The 26,019-nt window shown below is 43.0% G+C and overlaps 1 protein-coding gene across 2 annotated transcripts in view; it reads right to left on the bottom strand.

Moving 5' to 3' along the window:
* LOC118234967 (collagen alpha-6(IV) chain-like) overlaps nucleotides 1-26,019 on the bottom strand; it is a 67,186-nt gene that overhangs the window by 41,054 nt on the left and 113 nt on the right. For both annotated transcript variants that reach the window (XM_035431863.1, XM_035431864.1), the window contains exons 2-3: nucleotides 25,791-25,946; nucleotides 25,547-25,592 (exon numbers count right to left, since the gene is read on the bottom strand). In XM_035431863.1, coding sequence (XP_035287754.1) covers nucleotides 25,547-25,592; nucleotides 25,791-25,801 — 57 coding nt within the window. In that variant the 5' untranslated portion in view covers nucleotides 25,802-25,946. The remainder of the gene's footprint in view (nucleotides 1-25,546; nucleotides 25,593-25,790; nucleotides 25,947-26,019) is intronic.

Below are 26,019 nucleotides of genomic sequence, written 5' to 3'. Positions count from 1 at the left end.
CCAAGCGTACAGCTAAAACAGCATGGAAATGGCTTGAAAGAAGTACGGTCAATTGTCTAGAATGGCCAAGTCAAATCCCAGACTTAAATCCCATCACAAATCTGTGGCAATACTTGATGATTGCTGCCTACTGTCTCTCTCTATTTAACTTGGCAGCGCCGGAGGAAATCTACCAAGAGGAATGGGCAAAATTCCAGATATACAAAACTTGTACAGACATAACCAAGACGCACAGCTGTAATTGCTGCCAAGGATGCCTCAGAAAAGTACTGACTTGGGGGGGAGAATACTATGGTACATACTTTTGTCATTAAAAAAATGTTTTGGAGTAAATATAGATATATATATATTTAGATATATAATTTATTTTCTCAAATGTGCTAAATGAATTATGTGAGTTAGAGGGAAATATTGTGCAATCTGTGACAGCAAAATGTGAAAAAAATCCAAAGGGGGTGAACATTTTCTGAATGCACGGAATAGGGGGGTGTAGAAGGCTAGAATAGTGATGGTGTACAGGGTGGCTGAGAGGGCTGTAAGAGGCCCCATTGAGGACTCCCTGTTCTGAGATGCATCTAAACGTGTTAAAAAGGTGGGAAGGGGAAGGGGCGTGTGACAGACTGTTAAAACAGCATGATTGAGCTCACGGGTTAGAGGTCAAGTTGAGGGTTCAAGTTGAGGGTTCAAGTACACAGCACTTCAGTCCTAGTGCGAGTGAAGCGCAGAGCCTGGGATCAGAAGAGGTGAGTGCACAGAAGCTAGAGGTCACGGAGCAGGTAGCCAGCTGGCGCTGCTCTTGCTGAAAGACGTTCCGATATTTAGGCCGTCCCCCGGATCGCCCGCGCCAGAGGGAATTAAGCCAGCCCGCGCGCGACTTCCTGAAGCGCAAGGGCCGGCGCTTCGCGTGAGAAGTTGTGAAATTACGGGACCACGTTCAGGCCGGGAGCCGCGGTCCAGCCACAGGGCGGTCACATGTTCACACCGCGCGTGGCATGAGCCGACATGCAGAGCAATTCCACAGACCCTCGGCCTCTTTTCCCCGGGACAGAGCGGAGGAGGCAGCTGGAGAAGAGGGGGGAGCGAGGGAGAAGGTAGGGAGAAGCAGCTCACTCTCTCTCTCTCTCTCTCTCTCACTCTCTCTATCTCTCCCCAGTTTTTCTCATGCACTCCTCCTTCTCTCCATTTTTCTCTCCATATCTCTCTTCATCAAACCACAGATCAAACTAAAAATAAAAGGGCAAGAGGGACAGAGAGGGAGACAGCCCTGTAGATTTGGCTGATTTAGCTGTAATTAGTAACTGACTTTTTAGTTTTAACACCAAGCAAGTTCATTTCACATGGAAATATAACATAAATTATATGATTAAGGGGTGAAAACCATGAATCCCTGGGTCACTTCCTTAGTGTAGTGAGATTCCTTCACTGTATAATAATATTTTCAGTTACATTTCTTTATCTCATGCAGTCAATGTGCCATCGTTTTTAAGTGCAGTGTCCATGTGATGACTGCAACAGTGTCTGGTTATCATTGCCTTAATCTTCACAGCACACAAACATGCAGGTTAAGATAACCCTGAAAGTTTGTCTGCACTGCAGCTCATCCAGTGCATTACAGGAACACGGGGAGAACTAGGAGCTCTAACAGCCTGTATTATTAAAGGAAAAGATTTGAGGGGTTCTATCTGTGATTAACTGGATACACACACACACACACACACACACACACAGTGGTGACAGGAGCTGAATGGAGATTTATTCAGGTTTCCTATTCATGAAAGGAGAAAACGCACTGGTTCTTATGCTCTCCTTATAGAAATGAATACCCTTCATCGCCTAAAGGTGCTAATGGTCAAACATCTCATCTATTGTCCTTGTTCAAATGGACATTTTTGGTTCAGTGAACCTCCACCTTTTCCAAGGTGTTGTGTTACTGGAGAAATTCACTCAAAGGGCTCCTAGACTGCTAGAAACGTGACCATATAGCCCGCTGCTGTGAGGGTGGAATGATTAAACTGTGTCCCACACAGTGAAATGTTCAGTGTTAAATCAATTCTGCATGATCCCTACTTGACTTGTATGTACTCTTGTAAAGTTGATTTAACACTGGACATTTTATTGTGTGCTCACTTAGACTGGGAGGACTGATACATACCTGTCTGAGGCAGGATGGCTGTGCAGTTCCTTTAGTTAAAATTACCACTGCACGTACGACTATATAATATTCAATAACTTATGTTACTGGGCAACTGCACATGCACAAAATACTGTGTGGCTAAGTAGATGTGACACAGTGTTTTCCTTGTTGAACGTTTGTGACAAACTCATTGGATCTTGCTCAGATTCTCCCCTGTATATTGGCAGTTAAAGATCGGTTTGAAACGGTGACCGGGGGCGATGTCCTTCTTCTGTCTTTCCTAACGATTTAAGAGCCCTTTCTGACAGCCCCTACAGCACAGTGGCGGTGAAGGGAGATATATGAAAGGGCTGAAACAGGGTCCTCAGGTCCTCAGGGCACACATTAAGCCCATAGCCTCCCACTCGTTCTGCTAACCAACAAGCAGGTGCAATGGCAACAGCACATTTAATTCAACGCAAAAAAAGACATAAAGAGACACAAAGACACAGAGACACACACACACACTCACACGCGCGCGCACACACACACGAACGCACACACGCACACACCCAGACACATACACACACTACAGGGAATTTTTCCATTTTGTGCACTGATCCTTGAGGCTGTAGCACCATGTGACAGTGATGGATTTTTGGGTTAATTAATGACCTCCTCTTCTCCTCAGCACACCCCAGAGGTCAAAGTCATGCCGCCATTTCTGTGTGGTACAGGCCTGGAATATAAAGATTTCTGCCATACTTCTGCAGGGGAAACCAGCACATGATGGGGCAAGACTTTTGGGTTATTACTTGAAAATTCCCCCCTCGACAACCACCGTTCTCTGACACACCTTCCAGAACCTTCAAATAGCTTCATAATTCATTCCTGTAATATTTTCCAGTGAGTTCTACTGTATTGTGAGACCTCAGTATTATTAAAACCAAATTACGTCTGCCCATCAATCGCTCATTACTGGATAAAAACGATCAGGACGGGCCTGAGCACATTGGGGGGAAAGGCAAAACGACCCAAACTGCTTAACACATGTCATTCAGAGACTTTAGTGTGCAATATTCAAATTTCCGCCGTGCTCCTGCAGGGCAAAGCAAAGCATGATGGGGCTAGGATTAGGGGTTATTAGGGGAGGATTATCATAAAGAAATACAACCTCCCCCCCCCCCCACTCACATTCTCAATAGTCTTGTGAAAAGGCATTAAATCTTGAGTTACAGGCCGCATATAGAGAGCAGCACAAAGGGATAGGGGTGTCCATCACACCCTCCTTTTCTCCCAAAAAAATATGTCCACCTTTCCTTCCTGCACATCTGGCGCAGTCAACACAAACATTACACTCTATGCAAAAAAGGGTCTGAAACAGCTTCAGTTACCTAACCAGGCAACCATTTTTAAATAAAATAGTGTGAGCAGTATTAGTATCACAATCATAACACAGAGTACATCTGGGGAGGTCTAGCCTCAGACCTTGAGATTTTCAACAGTTATTTTAATAAGCCCTGATCTATCGTCTTCTTTGTAAAATGCTTTGGCTTTTCCTTGCCAGTCCTGCTTGTTTCGGGTAGAAAGAGAAGGGAAGTGAAGTTCAAACAGTTAAACATCTCAAGCTATGGCTTTCCCCTCGCGTGATGTAGACCAACTCTGTGAAACGCATGCGATGTCCTTCTCTTTTATAGACTTGATTCGCTATGTCTCAGTATCTGTGGAAGAAATCAAGCTAGGCTGGGACAGGCACACCCAGTTTCAGGACATGAATGTTCAGTTAACGGCCTTTGCAATGATGAAACTGGCCTCGTCCAACCACTGTGGAGTCGCACCCTCCCTCCATTCGTTCCAGTGTCATTTCACTGGTCTGACGTGACTACTGAGTGACTATATTGGTCATGAACACTTAATCAAGTCAAATACAATGTTACCAAATGTTTTGTAGCCTGGTGATTAATGCCCACATGAAGCGTTGGACCCATGATCATTCGCACATACAGTAGTAATGAGGGTACATCCTGTTGAATCAGTTAGGATCAGGTTCTACTTTAAAAACACACACAGATACACACACACACACACACACACATACACACACACACACATGTACGCACGCACGCACGCACACACATTTGCATGACCCCGACAGAGTCATCAGTCTGCCCTAACCATGAGATTAAGGTTGTTTTCAGCTTCAGGGTGTACTTAGGGGATTTGTACATGCGTTCTTAATTTTCTGTTTGCATTCAGAAGTTTTGTTTGGCACACTTCACTTCACAAGGCACTTCAGAACCCAAGCTAACCTGCCGTCAAATAAACCTGCCGTCAGTTTTATTGGACGCTCCCTCAGTGGAAGAAGGCGGGCTGCTCTCGACTCCGACAGCAACCCAGCGCTGACCCAACCCTTTCTCCGCTCCACTAAACACCAAGACCTTTAAAAATGGTTATTTGTGAGAGTGGGAAGTTCTCAACCTGCGCTAAACACCTCTTTGAGGGAAATAACTAGAGGTCTTTTCATCTCTCTGGTCCCAAACCATAGTTTTATCGGGCAATTACCCCCATTCTCCACGAACATAACTGGAGCTGACTGAAAGGTATATGACGCAACACACTACCTCCAGAAGCTTGACTGCAAATTTAAGCGCACAACAATCCCCACACATTTTTAGATGTTTTTCACTGATGTGGACAGAAATGTTGTCTAGTATATGGACGACATAGTCCACACGCAGTATGTACAAAGCCCTTAAACGAGAAAAAACACTTAAGATACCACTCCTGAGGTGAAATGATCAGTACAACCCGGCATACTCTACAGCTTTCACCTGCTTTATCCTGCCTGAACCACAGTCCCCAAAAGTGATGATATCACCCTGACCCTTCCCCCATTTTTTAATCAAAACAGCAGACTATGCATGTTATTCTACCAAACACACTTTGAGTTCCCCAGGGCAAGATTCCCAGCCAGCTGAACCCTAAGGTGTGCCATAATTGCATCAGTCCATGTCCAAAATGATAAGGAGACGTGACAGCTATAATTGCACCGCAGCCTGAATCAATATAAAGTCGACTGATAAAGATGAAGCTAAATATTGGAATATACTCTGTACACTGCATTATTCCATGTTCATTTCTGAACCTGCGTTGTTCTGTTGTTAATTCCAAAACATCACCACAGTTGTTGGCGGCTTTCCCTCTAGACCAAGTGAAAATCGATATCTAAGTGCCGTGACAGAAACACTGAGCAGTAGGAGGCAGCTCCTCTTTTGAGCCGTAAGCATCCCAGTGCAGAATGACTGCTGAGCCTCAGTCTTGGGCACGCTAAACTTCAGTAGCGGCTAGGGAGAGTTACCAAGCCCCTTCTTCTCTGTGAAGCTCCAGGATTCTATGAAGGAATTAAGGTTGCTATATAAGTACAATTAATTGACTGTTAGTTTAATTGTTTTTAGTCTAGTCTTTTTAGGTGAGGGAGTCTGCCAGGTGTGTGCCAACGAGGCAGGTGAGAACTGCACAGACACGCCCGCCTGCGTCTGCACCTGCCTGCCCCTCGGAAGCCTTTCTGCTGGAGTCGCGACCTAGCCGTCAGGTTCTCTGACCTCCTGTTCAGCTGCCGTACAGCCAATCAGCTTCAGCGCTGTTTTTCAGCTAAACCAGCCGCTCAGAAGTCTGTTTCGGCCGCAGACATGCAAGGAATATTGATATTCCATTGACTTATATCAATGCTTAATCTCCCTCTCTCCCTTCTTTCTCTTCCCCTCTCTCTCTCTCTCTCTCTCATACAAACACACACACACACACTCTCTCTTACACACAAACACGCACACACTCTCTCTCTCTCTCTCTCTCTCTCTCTCTCACACACAAACACATAAAAATGTGTATCTTCCTCTTTCCTTATCATCTTTGTTGGAGGAATCACTGCAGATCTATATACAAAGTAGATGTTTGACTCCTGTGTTCAATCTGACTAATCCTAGGACCTTCCAGTTAGTAACAGGAGGCTCGGAGACATTTTCAGCATCTCAAGCAGGTGTTGCTCAGGTGCTCCACCTTAGCAACACCTAATTCCTGATCTGAACCCAGGTCGACACATAGTAACCAAACATTTCCTGAATTCACTAAAATAAGGCAGAAACTGTGCTCTTCTCAGTTTCAAAGTATGCTACTGTGATGGAAATGATTACATTGCCTGAACCTCTTCTAACTGTTATTTAATTGGGCGTGATTTCTTTCTGTGATCACTAAACACCTTTGTGATACTGGCTTATTACATTACATTACATTACAGGCATTTGGCAGACGCTCTTATCCAGAGCGACGTACAACAAAGTGTATAACCATAACCAGGAACAAGTATGACGAAACCCCTAGAGAGAAGTACCGGTCCAAGTACAGGGAACAACCGCATAGTTCAACTTGGACCCTGATGGTTAAACTGATTAACACTAACAACGAGAACGGCAACAACGCAATCTATGGAAAAATAAAAATAGATAAAAATACAAGTAGTCGTTAAGACAGGACTTGTAATTGTACTGCTTCAGAAGCAATATTTCTTCTTCCACCCATATATTTTTCTTAACATGATTTATTATGTATATATTCATCATTAAATCATTATTTTCCATTACCTCAAACATCATGAATTACCTTACATATTATCAAGGTCAACTGTCACGGAAATTCCTGGCTAGTGATGATCACAGCAAAAAAATCCCCAGTAAAATATGAGATCAGCAGTTTTTCAGCACATGAAGCCAATCAGAGATGGCCAAGGGGGTTTCCACAGGGCAAAGAGGCGGAGCTATGGGAACCCACAAACAGCATTCTGGGAATTTTCCCCTTGGCCCAGTAGCCGGAGCCAGTGAAAGTTGACTTAACACCTCTTAACACTCCTAATCGGACAGCCCTTTGGCTTCTGCTCATTCCTTAGCCACACGCTCCTGTAATTACAGCGTCTGCCACAGGACTCAAGGGCAGCTATGACACGGTCAAATAAGCTTCCACATAGCTCTAATAGCCTCCCCCATGGGGGACAGGCTCTGCGCTGACAGGAGCAGGGCAGAGGCTAAGACGGGGCAGACAGGTGCTTGACACAGGTACGTCTGCCACACAGGCATTCTGATCTCTGGAGAGATCGGGCTGTGAAACTCGCGTGTGAAGGTGACGCACGTGGGTGAACATAACCTGGTCCTGGAGAAGAAAGGATCAAAGGATCACACTGTGTGTAGCATCTGTGTAAGGAGGAGAGAGAATACCCGCATGCCCAGCCATGCAACACACACGCACAGGCAAGCACACAAGCACACACACACACACACACACGGACACGCATGCACACACACTCACACACAACATATTTGAATGAATGATGTATTACTGTGTGGAAAATGTATGACATCCAAGCATACGCTATTTCATTTTATTTAATTAACCCCAAATGATAGAGAGTAACCTGCCAGTCTGTGCCCTTTTGTCTGTCTAAGGAGCCATAGTTAGCGTTTCATGTTCCCACAGAAATATCAGCACCTGCATTCCTGAAAGTTTAGATACATCATCCCCTCGGCAACCTCAGCCCAGCCACACATATATCATTAGCTGGATTAGCTGTTCTGTCCCTTTTTAATGAGAGGGTGCGTCCTACCCCAACCCATAGTGCACCCGGGGCAGAAGCCATTTCAGTCAGGTCCTCCTAAATTTATGGGATGGGTGAGGCATCAGTGAGCTCATTTTTATAGAAGAGGGGTATCAGGATGCCACCACAGTTATTATAAGATGCCATCAGGGCTTCTGCATCCAGTTTCCAAACACTGCATAGCAAAACTTGACATTTCCATTTTTTGTTACAATAAAATACATCCAGTCCTTGCGCTATGGCTTTTTAGGTTGAAGATGTTTCAGCTCCATTGCCAGGAATGGCTCCAATCTCAATTGGCAATGGAAATCATGCCTGTTCATGTACAGTACATCTTATCCGTACACGCATGAAGCAGCTGAGCATTTCCGGTGTGTTTCAAAGCAGTTCCTGTTCCTGTTACTGTTCCTGGAGATCTACCATCCTGAAAGGTTTTCACTCCAACCGTAACAAAGCACACCTCATTCAACAGCGATGACACATGTCTGCCAGCGACTCAAAAGCAACACACATGCTTAGATTCACATTCACCCATCGGTCGTTCCCGATGTTTGCACCACATGCTGCACCCCGCCTGCGGCTCTGACTGCAGGAGGATTGGGGAGATCTTATCTGCGGAGATTCAGTTTGAACCTCCAAAACATTCCCGATCCCATCTCTTCACAATAAGGAGGCCTGAGGCACAAATACACTTTCGGCTCTCAACCGCTAGCCCTGCTGCATCTCGCTGTGGGTGCACTGGAGTCCACGAGCTCACTGTTGTCTTAATCTGCTCTCAGCAGTGGTAAACCAGGCAGGGCTTAGTGCACCATTACTGTGCTAATGCAACTGTGTGGGTTGTGCCGTGTTTGACTTCCATGGTAATGACAGTTCGGCATTCATTGGGGAGTTCATTCTGAGCGGACTGCATGCTCAAGGCGAGCTGTCAAAACTGAGCATCGGTTTAAGAGGCGATGTGTCCGCTGCAAAACAGCTCTTGTAATACCGCAAGGCCCGTATTACAGGAGCTCCTGTCATGTTTGTACAGTCTGTAAGGGGTGATTTCTGTCAAACCCTGTCTCCGTTTTGCTCTGGAAGGGTAAATGCGCACGCACACACACACACACACACACACACACACACACACTTTCCTCCCATCTCTCCAGGGACAGCATGAATGACATAGGGACATCCATTCAGCACAACCAGTACGATAACGACCTCACCTTAGCAATGCAGGGGATATCTAACAATGTGTCCCCGCCCACATTTCTGCCAGCAATGGTGGACTGCCCACAGAGGTCAGCAAAATGGAGATTTCCTCAGTCTTCACCACCACACCTCTGATGACAGATTGACTCAAGCACACTTGCCAAGAAGACTGACTCAGCTGAGACCTCTGTTTGTCATTTTGTTTCTACACTGTCACATAGTGTCCTATCACATTCTAATCTACAGGACCTCTATAGGATCTATAAACCCTGAAGGTTAATATTTACTAGGCACATGCTCTTTTTGCCACATTGAACTTTCACTTCCCCTGCGGTCATGAAGGCGCATTTCCAAATGATGAGACTCAATTCTACAAAGCTACCCATAATCACCAGAAACGTCAACAAAAGTACATATGGGGCCTCCGGGAGGCACACTCTGTAAAGGCGCTTGTGCCAAACCAGAAGAGTGAGCCTTGCCTCTGGGTGTTGAAGTTCTGGTCATGCCCTTGCTGGCTATTGGCATAGGTAACAATTGGCTCAGCCTTGCCGGGGAATGACAGAGGTTAAGCGGGCTAGTTCCGTTGCTCCCAGTGCTCTCTAGTGGCCACTCCTGGCCAGACCAGGCAACTGCGGAGGCACAAAACGAAAATATGCCGACCTCATTATCGATATTGTTCTCCGACAACGCGGGAAACCCTTCCTCTGAGGACAACCCTTCCTCCGTCAGTACGGAGGGCTGATGACGGGAGATCAACAAGTTCAGGGTTGGGAAAATTATATATATATATATTTACCGGCCACTTTATTAGGTACACTTTGCTAGTACCGGGTTGTCTTTGCTGCTGTAGCTCATCTGCTTCAAGGTTCGAAATGTAGTGCGTTCAGAGATGCTCTTCTGCATCAGTTGTAATGAGTGGTTATTTGAGTTACTGTTGCCTTTCTATCAGCTCGAACCAGTCTTGCCATTCTCCTCTGACCTCTGCCATCAACAAGGCATTTTCGCCCAGAGAACTGCCGCTCACTGAATATTTTCTCTTTTTCGGACCATTCTCTGTAAATCCTAGAAATGGTTGTGCGTGAAAATCCCAGTAGATCCGCAGTTTCTGAAATACTCAAACCAGCCGGTCTGGCACCAACAACCATGCCACATTCAAAGTCACTTAAATCACCTTTCTTCCCCATTCTAATGCTTGGTTTGAATTTCAGCAGATCGTCTTGACCATGTCTACATGCCTAAATGCATTGAGTTGCTGCCACGTAATTAGCTGTTTAGATATTTGTGTTAACGAGCAGTTGAACAGGTGTACCTAATAAAGTGGCAGGTGAGTGTATATCCCAGTTATGATATTTCCTCATTCAATTTACAGCTACAACAATTAATGATTAAATGCACTGTTACATTAGATATGAATTAAATGCGTATTAATTCTTAATTTGTTAGATGCAGTAAAATAAAATAATAATCAATCAGTTGTTTTGCAAACAGGGTCCTGGAATGTTCCATGTGGGGGGCTTCATATGCCCTCAAAACCCACATTCCACCAAAAAAGAAAAACCTTTTTCCCCCGACGAGGAGCTACTGCCCGTGGTGCTGTGCTTGTGAATGGGGAGGAATGTGTCCTTTTTACTCAGACAAGTTTCTGCAAGGAGCTGGAGCTGCTCTTCGCTCTCAGCTGGTTCACATTTCAGGGTCTCCAGCTCCCCGAACCCTCGACACCCCAAACAACGCAGCTCGACTTAGGGCTCCAAAAGCCCACGGCCTAAGACAATAAGTCCCACCCGCACCCTTTCCAGTCCACTGGGCATGCCCTGTGCGCCGACCCTACTGATCGTACCTGTCAGCGTCAATCTGACAGACCTTATCTTCTGAGAACATTAGACCCATACATACCTGCTCAAAGGTTAAATGTGTATTTTCAAATCATGCATATAAACAATCAATCAGCCTTTACTGATATAACATGTTATACAATGCCCTTCACAATAAAATGGTATCACACATTCTTCGGAGTATGGAGAAATGCAAAGGCAAACTTCCAACAGTCCACATAAAAACACCGGTCAATGGGCAGCCTATGACCACCAGGCAGAAAGTCACCTAAAGAGGTCTAATTTCGAGTCAGTGTGGGGGTAATATGGCACATGCCAGCAGAGGGCACAGAGGTCACCCTCCTTTTTTTAGGGTTAGGGAGGGGGGTGGGGGATGGATTTCTGTCTGTGAGCCCTGCAGTTCTAGGCAAGCAGCAGTTCATTATACTGCAATAATGTACATTTCTGCTGTGCAAGTCCCAGCATGGAGGGAGACGCATTCTAATCATCTCTCATCATTCAGCATCAGTCAGCCATCGCAGTCGGCTTTCACTTCACTCCTCACTGCAGGCAGAAAATCCAGCCCATAATTCCTCTAATTACTGCCTCTTCCCCAGGGCTGACATCGTCTCGCACAGCAGCCGTGCCTGAGCCGAACGTGAGCGGGGCGACGGCGGGAACCCGCCAGCCCCCCAGCACCCGTGCAGCCGCTTAAACCACGGGGGCAACGGAGGGGGGCTCCAAGGGGGTTTTTAAGAAACGACAACCTGACAAATAATCCCAGTCCACTCGGAGCGGGTGGAACGCAGAGACATCCCAAGGGGACGGTGCGTGTTGTTCAGGCGCTGGTCAGATTCGGAGGCGTGAGAATCAGTGCGTAGAGGGCCGGTTTTAAAACCATTAAAAACAGCATGCTCACTGCAACACAACATTTACACAACTACATATAACAAAATATTGCCTACAAGTACAAAACAAAACAAAAAGAGCAGGCTAAGATAAGCAGTGTGCTTAGCCGGGGTTTAAACGCCAGACAACTGGAACAGCTAATCCTTATTTCACAGATTTGGATAGCTGTTCCACTTGGAATACATTTCTGTGGTCTAGAGATTTAAACCTGAGGGTTGCTTTTACTTGCTGTGTCTGCACTTCAGGGCCTCAACGTTTTATTTTTGAATATCCTTTTTTGTAGGCGTTTTGCACTACAGAACCCGAGTCGTATTTATTCTATAAAGCCCTACACTTACCCCAATGTCTGCTTATGTAGATTAGCTCGGCTGGAGTTAAATTGGAGTTCCAACAGCTGCCGCTGATGCACACTCTGGCAGGGTAAACCAGTGCATTATCCCACACTGTGCTGCCTGTCAGCTCCAGTAAGTGAAAGGGCTGGGACTCTCTGCACCCGGCTTGGAAGGGCGCAGCGATCAAATTATGAGCTCTCCACCAGAAGGTTGCAGGCTCATACATCTGGCCAATGTACTGACCAGGAACAGTCTCAGAATGTATTTAGTTAACTATGAGTAGATCTATTGTAAGTGAGGTGACCTGCTGTGTGTAACATTGCCTGTGCATAACACCCATGTATAAGACTGTATAACAGCGGCCCATGATTGGCTGCACAGAAAGACAGTCGTTCGCTGACTGAATGGTTGGGCAGTCACTCATTGGCTGTGCTCTCACTGGGACCTGGCTGCAGCCCAGATGGGGAGTCTACCATTCACACCCAGGGAAACACGCACACAGAGCCATGTCAGTCTGAGAACAGCGCACACGCACGTGCAAGCACACACACATACACAGGTGTGCAAACAATGTCTTGTCATTGATTAAACCACATTAAACTTTACAGGTCCATTTAATTACTTTGATAACTGAACACATATTATATATATATTTTTTTTTAAGTCTGTCACATCAGTCAGTGTCCACTGTCAGAGTGCACTATAGGAAACAAAGCCATCTACAAGCCTGAATGTAAACCTGGTAAAATGACCAAGACACTGCAGTGTGAGTTGTTGTTCTAAGTGCTATTTAGCTGGCTTGTCAGGGGACAGCCCTTGCAAAACCTTGAATGTTCCTGGACAAATTACCTCATGCAATTAAACCAAACATATAACAGTGGGTAACTGTATGCTAACCTAGACTGAGGCTTAGCCATGAAAATTCTTACGGCATATTATTATTTTTACGAGTCAAGCTAAATCAGCGAAGGCTCTCATTTTAGATTAAACAAAATAAAGCAAAGCACTGTGACAGAACCTCGAAAAGGCCTTCTTCCAATGCCAGCTTTTCCTTTTAACAGTACAACCCACAATGAACCGCGACTCTGTGAAACCTAGAGAAAGATAGACTGAGTCAGATTCCTCTCTAAGTTTCTTCCTACATGCCATCTAGGGCATTGCTCCTCGCCACTGTCACCTCAGGCTTGTGGTTTTGAGTATGGGGCTATGCTGTGAATTGTATTGAGACAAATGTTTTGCAAAACACGCTATATAATAATAATAATAATAATACATTTTAGAATTATATTATTACATTTTGATTTAATTTCATCTGACAGCTGAATCTGCAGCCGTGCAAAAAAAAAAATGACACATTGCCAAAAGAAAATCAAGTTATGAAACACTCAGTTTCTAAGGTTGCTCAAAAAAGAAATAAAAAGAAATAAATGAATTATAAAATTCCTGACGGGCGTGTGAGTTTTAATAGTGCGGGTCTGGTGACAGGTCTGTGATCACAGAGGCTTTTTTTCTTCATCACCCCATTTCATTTACAGTACAAAGAAGGGAAAAGAAAAATGTAAAAATGTGACAGCGTAAAAAGGCCAGTTCTGCCCAAGGGCCATGGGGTAGGCAGCTGGTGCGTTGGTCTCAGGGACATGTCATTCTTCAGCTATATCTGAACTCCTACCTGTCACTCAGGCACCTGGAGTGAGGATGAGCTTCACTCTGGTCTACTGTACGGTGCAGTAGAGCACTCTGAATAAGCCCTCATACCATGGGGTATAAGAAGAATTACTGTAACTGCGACCATAATGGAGCATATAGATTTACACTGGAGGGAATCTCTCGCTCCTGTCAATCAAATAGGGAGAATGTATAGAATACTGTAACAACTCTTGGAAGAAAAAAAAAAGTGACATTTAATCGCCATTGAAATTCTCAGTCCCCAGCCAGGGAGATAACCAGAGAGTGTTGATGTCAGACATAAAGCAGTGTATCTTAGGCTCGACTCACAAAAGGAGCCAGAGGATTAGGAATCTTAAAAGAAAACAGCATCAGTGTGTTTCAACATGGGGGTCTTAGAGAAAGCTAAAAAAGGTGAAAGTGCGAAGAAAAGTGTCAGGGGGCCATTGAATGTCTTTCAATGGCCATCTCTTCCCTGCTGAAAACTTTCAGTGTGTGGAAGAGAGATAGAATTAAATTAATGGGTAAACAAAGAGAGGGAGAGTGGAGATATTCTACGTTTTTCAGTTACAAGCGTATGATTTGGCACATGGGTGCTTGTCATTCCAAGAAGGCAAAAGATATTTTAAATTGAACACAATTTTAAACCACGACTTCTTCAAATCATTGATTCTCCAATAGCATGTAGTAGCCCCCCCCCCCTCTATAAACCACAGGTAGAGAAACACTGGTGTAGAATATAGGACAGCAAATTCATCACAGTCTGCAGGATTGTGTATAAATTTACAGACACATGCACAGTCAAACTATGCAGTAGGTACAAAAATGACAAAAAAAATGTTTATGAACAGGAAGAAAAAAAAGTCATGACCCTTAGAACAGCTGTTTGCACATCACTTAATTTTCCAGAAGATATTGAGCTCTTTATTGATGAAATAATGAAATTCAAACATACTGATGGTGTGCTGTGTTATTTACATGTTTCAATTATCGTAAAGTGGGTGGATTGGGGGTTGAGTGGGTTGAGTGAGTTATTAGGTGAATGAGAGTCAGTTTAGCGGGTGAGTGGGTAGATTGGGGGTTGAATGGATTGAGTGAGTGATTAGGTAAATAAGAGTTAGAATAGCAGGTGAGTGAGTGGATTTGGGGTTGAGTGGGTTGAGCCATTGACTGGGTGAATAAGAGTGAGCTTAGCAATTCAGTGATTGGATTTGGTGTTGAGTGGGTTGAGTGAATGATTAGGTAAAAGAGAGTGAGCTTAGCAACTGAATGATTAGATTGGGTGTTGAGTGGTTTGACTGAATGATAAGGTAAATGAGAGTGGGTTTAGCAGGTGAGTGCGTGGATTGGGCATTGAGTGGGTTGAGTGAGTGATTGGGTGAATGAGAGTGAGTTTAGCAGGTGAGTAAGTGGATTGGGTGTTGAGTGGGTAATTGGTGAAGTAAGTGGAATGGGTGAGTGGGAGTTGAGTGGGTTCACTGGGTAGTGTGAACGTGAGCACTGCAGGCAGAGCAGAGGATTCACGCAGAAGGAGAGACTGGATCTTTTGGTTCATGCTCTTTTGCCCAAGGCTAGAGTCAGGCCTGTCTGTGCACATTGCCGCTAATCCAGTAATCCGCCCGCCACTCCAGGACATGGAAAAATATCTAAGCCCCGAAAACAACAGGCACCGTTCCAACTTGAGGAAAATTTGCCTCCAATCTCTAACTACACAGCAATACAGTTAACACTAAATACCATACCACTGTAAAGATAGATGCCTTAGATTCAGAGCATTTTCTCCTTCTGTTTGAAACAAGACTATCGCCAAAACAGCCGCAGGCAAAACCTGGGGTTTCAGAGTCCATAAAAGTGGAGATGAGTCAAATGTTATGACAAAGAGAAAACAGGGCAGAGGTGCCAATGTAAACAGACTTTGGAAGGATTTTCCCAGCATGGCACGTAACACAAACAGAAATCTTACCCTCACACAGAGGTGATAGACATCTTACTACAAGATGGACAGACATCTTGATCTCACTAACAGCTAGAGAAACATCCCAACCTTCATTCCACAGCAAGACTCAATATTAGTGTGCGAATGTGTGATGCATTTTGTCAATATTTGACTGATTATTGATTCTGGAGTTTGTATGCGTATATGTTAATCTGTGCATATGCATGTGTCTTTATTTGCATGCGTGTGTGTTAATACGTGCTGTGGGTGTGTTTGTGTGCATGAGTGTGTGCATCTGTGCTTAAGAATGGGTGTGAAGCTTAGTGTAAATGTTCATAACAAACAATCATAGATGATGATGACAAAAAATGCCAGAGAAACCATTTCTAGCAACTATTTGTTTTTATACCAGTATGGTTAAAATACTCCAAATTGTAATTCAAATGTCTAACATTGTATCGTAGCTCCACAGATTTCAATAACAACAGCTGCAAATTTTGAGTGTTTAGACACACAGCTGTATTCCACAGAATGAAGAGGTAGAGATTTTTGAAAGCCGGCCATGTCCTGGATGATTGTTTTAAGTTTTTTTGTGGGGGGGGGGGGGGGGGGGGGGGTTCGGGGTGCTGGAGAAATTGGGATAAAGCCGCATCTTGCACAAGCTAAAACACAGATTCACACACACACACACACACACACACACATATATATATATGCTGTACATATTGGGACAATGGCACTATTTTTGTTGTTTTGGCTCTGTACTCCACCACATTTGATTTGAAATAAATGAATATGAGGTGAAAGCACAGGCTGTCAGTTTAAATTTGAGAGTATTTAAAATCATATTGGGTGATCCATGTAAGAACTGCAGCCCTTTATTAATCCTTCAATTTACGGAAGATTGAGGACAAATTAACATTATCTTAAATAAAGCAGTCATATTTTGTACTTAGTTGCAAATCTTTGCAGTTGATGACTGCTTGAGGTCTGGGACCCAGAGACATCACCAGACCCTGGGTATCTTCCTTGGTGATGCTCTGCCAGGCCTGTACTGCAGTCTCGGTCCTGTTTGTTTCTGGGGCATTTGTCCTTCAATTTGGTCTTCAGCATGTGAAATGCAGGTTCAGTTGGATTCAGGACGGGTGATTGACTTGGCCAGTCAAGAACATTCCACTTTTTGTTTGGATCATTGTCCTGCAGCAAGGTAATGCACTCTCCAATGAGTTTTGAGGCAACTGGTTGGAAGTTTCTGTACACATCTGTACATTCATCCCGCTGCTGCCGTCAGCAGCCACATCTTCAATGAAGACAAGTGAGCCAGTTCCAATGGCAGCCATACATGTTCAAGTCATGACACTACCTCCACCATGTTTCACAGATGAGGGTGGGGTGCTATCATCTGTGAAAAGATTAGCAAATCCTATCTTTCACCACACTTTCTTCTTTCCATCACTTGGTAAAAGTCATCTCATCTGTCCACCACTCTTCCAGAACTTTTTACCACACTCTAAGATGATCGTTCTGTTCTTGAGGCTTACCACTGGTTTGCATCTTGTATCTGAGGTTATGCTGGTGCAGTCTCTTTATTTTAGTCTTTGTCACTGTGGCTATATAACGCCTATATAATCTGTGCCTATATCCTGGAAATTGTCCTTGATCTTTTTGACAGTTGAAAAGGGTTTATGTTCACTATGGAAAATATTCAGTCATCCAGTACAGTTGCCTTCCATGGTATACCAGGTTGTTTGCTATACTGCTGAGCATACCAGTGCCTACTTGCTCATAAACAGGGGTTAAATTGGGATTTGGGAGGTGGGTGGACCCTGAGATCCAGTGGGAGGTGGGTGAAAAAAGGTACAAACCAATGAATGTCTCAGCTCAAAATAGATGTATCTTTAATGTATTGTGCACATAATTGTAATTAAGGAAAACAATGTTTTAAAAAGAATGTATAATATTGATGCAAGGTTTTACATAAAATATTTCAAGTTTATTATTGATTGTCATTAATGCTGAGAATTTTTTTACCCATGAAAATAATCGGTCATCCTCCTCTTTTGTCCTCCCTTCTTCCTCCTTTATCCATCTTTCTTAACCCTCCTGTTCTGTTCATTTTTTAGGTACAGCAAAAATGTTCCCGGGTGATATAAACATACAGGGGGGGTTTGCAAATACATGAAATGAACCATTTTCATTTAGAATGTTGATTACACTAATTAAGGCCAGTAGAAGAAATTTCATACTGAAAAAATAATTTTAAGTATTTTTCCTAGATTTTCAAACTTTAAAAAGGGTCAATTTGACCCGCAACATAACAGGAGGGTTAAACTGTCGAATTGAAACAAAATAAAACCAGCGGCGACTGGTGAGCTGAAAATTGGTGATGGGCAAAACTTTCCTTTAAACTAATCATGGATCGAAAACTGTTTTAATTCATTTTCAGTGATTAACAAGCATGCAAACGATCTGACTAAGCAATTGGAAAGGGATACACAGCTTCTTCGCATTGTGTTAGGGAGATTAAATGATAAATGCGATTTAGAAAAATCAGTTTTAGTCACTAAGCAGTGGCGGAATCTTCCCGATTTTCCTTGAGTATCAATGCAATTAATCCACAAAATAGGCTACTCAATAGCAAAACTATCATATATAACCAGCTCTCCCCAAATAGACAGTTTTAGCGAGTAGCCTAGGCCTTATAGCCTATTTTCGTTTGCAGTACGAAATTGTGCACATTTTTAAATCAACATTATTTGTGGATACATGCACTTCTTTCTCCGCAATCGAATTCATGGCAAATATCTGCAATGCGTAGATCGTAAAAAAAACTGAAGTGCAGGTTTTGTTATTCTCAAAGCTAACACGGTAGATAACGGAGTGGTGTATCTTGTTTGTTAAATGTAGACTACTTGGTGATTAAAACGGATTTTTCACGGATAAATTGAATTTATGATTTAATCCCCCAACACGGTATGAAGACGCTGTGTTTTAAGCTACTAGCCATTTGATTAGTCCGATCGTCGCCACGTACGCTTGATAAAATTACTAATGAAAACTGGTTGAGATCAAATGATTAGTTTAAAGGAAAGTTTTGCGCCCAACAAATTTCAGCTCGCCAGTCGCCGCTGAATAAAACGTTATGTAGCCTATGTGGGAAATATTAAATCCTAGCTTAGTTCCTGACCAGCAACCTGCTGATTTTTCTCAAGCAATCAAAGTTCGTGGGGACTGTTTATTCATCTCTCTTTAAAATGTTGCATAGATGAAATTGCATGTTAATGAAATTAGCTACCTACCGCATCCGCTTCCAAACAATTTAGACAATCAACCATATTTTTCTTTCTGTGCCTGTCTATATAAACGACTGTTCCTCCTGAGTTTTTTTTTTCTTCGGATTTTTGATTGGTTGAGCGAGTAACTGGCTAGAGGGAACACATGGACTGGAGCATACGAAAACTGGACTGGATTGTCATAGTTAGCCTATTTGTAAAAGTGCCGGTCAAAATTATTTATTTATTTACCAAAGGTGGGTGGACGCCGTCCACCCGCGTCCACCCCCAATATAACCCCTGCTCATAACAATGTATCTAACTTGATTTTGACACATAAAATGTTTTAGCTATTGGCTATTATTCAGATTTTTCAGCCTGACGGCCTGCTTTGCTAGCTCTGATACTCATTTAGTCCTCATGTTGAGAGACAACAGTAACTGACTCCAAATGAAAATTCCACACCTGAAATAAACTCTAGACCTTTGCTAGCTTTCCTGTGCATGAACTAATGATGCAAAGACATACAGCTGGCCAAAAAACAGCTGAGCAGCCAAATGTCCAATAACTTTTGCTCCCAAAAAATGGGGGGCTATGTATAAAAATGGCTGTAATTCATACTCGGATCACCCAGTATGGATGTAAAAACCCTCAAATTAAAGCTGACAGTCTTAACTTTGAGATTCATGTTTTATTTCACAGAGCCAAAACAACGTCCCAATTCTTTAGCATTTAACTGGTCACCCTATTTATGCATCCCCATACATCCTGAACTAATACAGGGTCCAAAAGAAGGCTTCAAGGTGGAGGCACAAGTGGAGGCATAATCCCTCTTTTACATTCTTCATCATTGCAGTAATTTATGACTTAAACATCACTCCATCATTGCAGCAATATACGACTCTACCCATTTTTGCGCTGTCTGATTTCAGGCAAAAGCCCATGTTTATAACCCCTGGCTATCTCTGACAGCACATCTTTTCAGCAGCAGGAATATGCAAATCAGAGCGGCACGCCATGAGTGGAGATTCTGCTGGGGAGTGTTCTGTAGGGTGACACCTGCTGTTGGGAGGAGCTTAGTTTGGAGGTAGTAGAAGAGAGGAGGATGAAGGGGAAGACCAGTGCCATCCTGAGCAATCCCTCCCACCCCCGACATGAGGAGTTGTGACAGATGGGGAGCTCCTTCAGCCATAGGCTCATCCACCCCATGTGCAAGACGGAGGCGTTCCTTTGTGCCAACCGCTATCAGACTGCATAACGACAGCCATGCCTTTTAAAGGACTTTGCTGCTGCACTAAAAAAAGCACCTTTTTACTTTTATTTTTAAAGCAAATTACTACAAGCACTTTTTATGTTTTTTATGTCTATGTTGTTTTTATCTGCTGCTGTAACACCAAAATTTCCCCACCTGGGGGTTAATAAAGTCTGTCTTATCTTATCTTATAATGAAATGTTGGGCCAATGCAAGGCCCCAAACATGCTCAGAGGACAATAAGTATTGAGGGGGAAGGGTGTGGCATCATGCAAATAACCTCTCCAAAATGAGCGCCATTAACATAATTCCTCTTTCCGCGACACAGGTCACTTGTCTCAGCATGTACACTGTGAATGTTCAGTGTTTGGAACAAATACTTCTTTTTTTTTCTTTTTTTGTTAAATACCAGAAAAAAATTCTGGGTGTTCAGTTTCTATATTTTTGCCCAAAGAATTCTCCAGAGTTGTATGGATTCCACTGGGAGTTGAGTTATGCGAGCTGCTGCTTCAGGGGAAACTCGCCGTCTTCAATGCCAAGACTAAAACGGCCACCGCACTTTACCTCCTCCCAGCTCACAAGCTGCAGGTTAGGAGGGCTCCTGAGATATTCCTCTGTTATCACTCACTTTACGGCAGGACTGCACAACCCTGTTCCCGGAGATCTACTGTTCGGAAGGTTTTCATTTTATCCTAATATGGCACACCCGATTCTACTCATTAATAGCTTGACAAGATCTAGCCGTTAAATGAGGTGTGCTTTGTTAGGATTGGACTGAAAACCTTTAGGATAGGTCTGCAGGACAGGGTGGGGCAGCCCTGCTTTATGAGAATGTTCAATATGAAAGCGCAGTGCTCAAAGAAGATCATGACATAGGCTGCCATCAACACCTCCCCCCCCCCCCCCCCCCCCCCCCCCCCCCCCCCCCCCCCTTAAGTCTGGACTGGCAATGAACTTTGTTCTTTTAACAGGGAACCTTGTGTTCCTCACATTAGTGAAAGAATCACTTTTCTTGACAGTGGCAACGAACTCAAAATACAAAACCGAATTTTACGAGTTTACACGAGCATGGGCATGCTGCCGATTCAGACTGCTGTGGAGGACCCCTCACTGGAAGCAAATCAGATCAACAGCCTCATGAAGCTCTGCCGACACTTAGGCACTCCTGCCTGGGCAATCACTTTTTTGGCATTCAAAGTGTTAATTAGAGCCACAGCATATAGATGCATGTTCATTCTTCAAATTTATAAACAGGAAAATAACACAGTTCCTTTTGATGTAAAGAGCGTCAATTTTACAAAACAAACGCAACAAGAAAAGATGGACGTCTGAGGCAGCAAATCTGTATGGATATTCACTCCAAGTTCACTTCAGAGTGACAGCCCATTAAAGGGACATACTGTTGATTGGTTAAAATGTAAAATGCCATGTCAGTTACATAGTTACAAGAAACATGGTCTCACTGTCGTGGCCAGTGTAAGTACTTTGTTGGTGTCCTTATTAGTCAATTGCTACGGGCTATGCCAATGTTCTCCTTGGGCACAGGCAGCCGAGGCAGAGGCCTTTTATTCTTATCACAACCAAACCACCATAATGAGACCACTCTGATGTCAGACATGAAGGACATTCCATTCCAGCAATTATACTCCTGTGGTTTACATATTGAGCCCCCAAACAAGTAATATTTGCATAGTGAGCACAGAGCTGGAGGGCATGCTTTCTGGATTTGTGGAGTTTGCCTCGGCAGAGAAAGACTATGAAGCATGTCTGACCTTTAAAATCGTAAGCTCCGGTTTCATCACACAAGCAATGGCACGCATCATGAATCTGGCCTGTGTTCAGGAACATTACTGAATGGTGATGATGACATCCCTCAAGTAGTAAAACAGTAATAAATAGCAATTAACGAGACCTCCAGCATCAAGCACACACCTGATTTTTAACCCTCAATCAATAACCTTTGTCTCCTGCTGTTATTGTATGGCCACACTGCTGCGTCAAAGATCTTTAGGTTTCAACCATAAAATAAGTCTTTCCTTTGTAACGAGCATAGAGATTCAACATGGGACAGAAATAACCTCTCCCTAACACATCGAGCACAAAATGTTTAGAGCAGCCATTTTCAACATCATCAATCAACCAATAAGATATGTAGCCTAATAATTTTTAAAATTGCAATTAAATACATTTTTTAAAAAAAAGATTATTCATCAAACAGATATGTCAGGCATAAAAGTATTCCCCAAGGGTATATCACAGGCTGTGTCGCTGGTCTAACACTCCCACCTCCTCTGTCAGGGTGTATCTACCCACTCACAATTTCACCAGAGAAACAGGTCATGGCATCATCACCCTCTCTGCTTCCTCAATCGCATTGACATAAACGCATTACTGCCTTGTGCGCAGGTAAAGCACTGCTCTCAAACCTGACAAGTGACTCTCATTCATCATAATGTGTGGCCACGATGCTACGCTGGCAGTCCCGCTAAGAGCCCTGTGGGAAATGAACCTGGCAACAGGTAACCTCATCGCATACTGTATAGTGGAGAACTGCTGTGTGTGTATTTGCATGTGCACGTGTGTGTGTGTGCGTGCGTGCGTGTGTGTGTGTGTGTGCGTGCATGTGCATGTGTAAGCGTGCATGCCTGTACACTGTCATGTGATCTGTTGCAATGCCTTTGCATCTCTCATGCCAAGAGCTAAAGCAGCTACATTCAGAATATTATTTTAGGTTGTGCAACATTTTTCTCTCCAGCAACCACTCAATTAAACCATAAAATTCTAGCCCAGGGCAGGCTTGAGCACAATATTAGTATATAAATATATCATATTTAATGAGACTTCCACCCCTCCTGTGATCAGTTTTTTCTGCATACTTTTTCTATGCAGAATCTGTCATCATCTGTGTTTTTATTAACTGTGTGTGTGTGTGCGCGTGTGTGCGCATGCATGCCTGTGTGCATGTGTGTGTATGTACGTGCATATATGCATGTGTATGTATGAAAGAGTCTATTGGGACAGATATCAACTTACTCTCCAAGGAAATTAGATGCAATCCAGTGTATTAGCCAAATAGCCCCTGCCAACTCCCTCTCTATACAGACAGAAGATCAGTGAATCTGGTTTATGAGATTACCAGCATGCTGAAATCTACGTGTAGGCAAGGACCCAGTTTTCTCTATTCACAGAATCTCAGACACGGTACTGAGGTATTAGGTCACCCTGTTCCCATTACTTTACTTCAAGCCCCATGGTGAGTATGCAGTTGGTAAACTCTTTTGAGTTACTCTTTCAGCTCTCAAAAATAACAAAAAAAAGTATTTGAAACATTCACATTTTTATCAGATGAAACAGAAGAATAAGAAAGTACTACATGCCAAAGAACATTCATATTTAGCTAAAATGTGGTTTGTCTTTATTTTTGTCTCAGCAGAATTAACTGGGTTACTGGCCAACAATTGGACTGAATAAAACAAACAAGTAAATTATATTTCTCGAGACAGAATAATGTTCAGTGTTAAATCATCTCTTGCAGAGTACATGGTCCCAGTTGTAACAATGTGAGGAACTCACATCTGGCCTACAATTTTTAAAAAAATACTGCAGGGGGCACTGCAGGAAATTCTGAGTCCACATGCTCCCTAACTATCCTGATACTGCACACCTGCCATTTAATCACATGCCCCACCCCTCAGCAGATACAGTTGCTGGTTTAGGGTTACATTTTCCCCCGTTTATTTAGACATCTTAGATAATAAAAAATCATAAACAAAATATGCTGTGAAACAGATAACCCTAATTACACACTTAGGATTGTAGTAAATGATAGAGACATTTTTTTAAATGAAGCTCAAAGTTATCTTACTTTAAGCAAAAACAAGTGACAAGCTGCTTTCTAAGCTAGCAAATTATAGCAATTAGGAATAAAACGACCAAACCGTCTTTCAAATTTCTCTCATTTCTCTTAAAAGAAATGTACAAGTGTGATGGCACAGGTCCAGTTTGCTGTAGCACAGTACTGTAGAACACATGCCAATCTGTTGGAGAATTTCTAATGGTCTAAAACCACATTGTGGGCCTTTTCTCATAAAAAAGAAGGGGGGGGGGGGGGGGGGGGGAGTGGCACCACTCATTGTAGATACAAGTCAGTCTGCAAAATAAAGCATTGAAAATGCTTTCTTTGTTGGGGACACCACAGACCTCCGAGGACAGAGTAAAAATCTGGATTCCCCCCAGTTTCCATTATTCTTAACTTCAACTCCATTTAATTGAATAAACCAATATATGAAAAAATGAGCAGGTGAGCACAGTGTCAGGGCTGTTTTAAATAAAGAAGACAAGTAGGCTATGTATTCAAGATGAGCACAGGATTCTGTAACTCTGGGAATGCATCAAATCAAGGTACATTACTTCAAGTAGCCAACCTCCAATAAGAAATACAAAACAACCAAAAAGAAGGATAGGAAATCTGGACTAAAAGATTTAACATTGGAGTTGCATTTCATTCTATTTAAAGGCAGGACTTTAACTGCGAAGAGTCACAACAGTATAGCTGAGTCTGTGCCAGCATAAATTAAGAGAATTACAGCGTCCTTAAGAGCAGAAATGGGTGGGGATTTCACCAAGATATTTGAATAGTATTCGTTTTACTGTAGTAAACATATTGATACAAGGTGCACTACTTCTCTCTACACGCGGGACAACCTGATGAAGCGTACAGCGGTTTCACGTCTTATGAAAGTTCAGTCTTTTCACTGACAAATACCCTCCCGGTTAAGTTTGCTTAATTCATCACGTCATTGGTTCTCCATACATACAACGATAAATCGTCGCACATTCAAGTTACAAAACGTTTCGCTATAAACATTTAGAAATATAATCAGATTAAATATAGTTAATTGTACATGTGATAAAATGTCAAATGAAAACGTAAATCCAATTCTAAATCCGTTGTGCCTACTTACCCCTGTAACATTAGAATTTACGACGTATAGGATATCCAGAGGAGTAGGGTAACCCCATAACTAACAAGTAATAATAAGTGTGAACTAACGTAGGCTTGCCGTGCATATGAATGTAGCAATATTACAATTTGTACAATTACCGTTGCCAATGTCGCAACACCAAGTCTGAACGGGTAGCGCATTAAATGATCCTGATTTAAACATTTAATTCTTCTGAGCTGTAGTTCTCCCCATGTAATCAACTAGACACTCCCATGTTAGTTATTTTCTCTAAAATAATTATCATGGTTGGCTACTGTAAATCATTTTTTAAAATAATTTTTTTATTTTTTATTTTCATTCTCCAAGAAAATACATGCCGGTAAATCTTAACGACAGAGTGAGTCTGGATATCACTGACTGTGGCGAATGCGATAAATATTTATGGCTAAGCGACAGTAAAGACATCAATTGAACTTACCCCATACGTAGTTTCAACTGCCAAGACAACAACGAACACGAAAATTCTGTAAATGAAGCAAAACCAAATAATTAATATTATTTATTTTTGTGCAAGAGCGATAGGCGATCAGGTATTCTGTGGTAAAATACTAATGATTAACTGGCATAAGCAGTATACTATATGCAAAATAAGCAGTATAAATGTCGTATATTAATATGCTAGTATCATTGCAATGGATGTCAATCAATAAAGTTAAACGGACCCGAATTTCATTTTGTCCTCTGCAGCGTGAAACTCCGGTGTCTGACCTATAGCCGCCTCTCACTTTCTGCAGTGAGAAACGGTTCACCAGACTTCACTTGCGCTCGCCACAGGATCCACGATGCTGTTCTCCCACTGTCACAGAAGCCAACAGCAACTGGGGAGAGTACGACGCAAATATTAATCTTTGTTAAGTGTGAGATCCAATGTAATAATCACCTAAAATACAC

The sequence above is a fragment of the Anguilla anguilla genome, chromosome 9 (genome assembly GCF_013347855.1).
Source record: "Anguilla anguilla isolate fAngAng1 chromosome 9, fAngAng1.pri, whole genome shotgun sequence".
In the NCBI taxonomy this organism is placed as follows: domain Eukaryota; kingdom Metazoa; phylum Chordata; class Actinopteri; order Anguilliformes; family Anguillidae; genus Anguilla; species Anguilla anguilla.
This window is presented reverse-complemented; position numbering and strand designations above follow the sequence as displayed.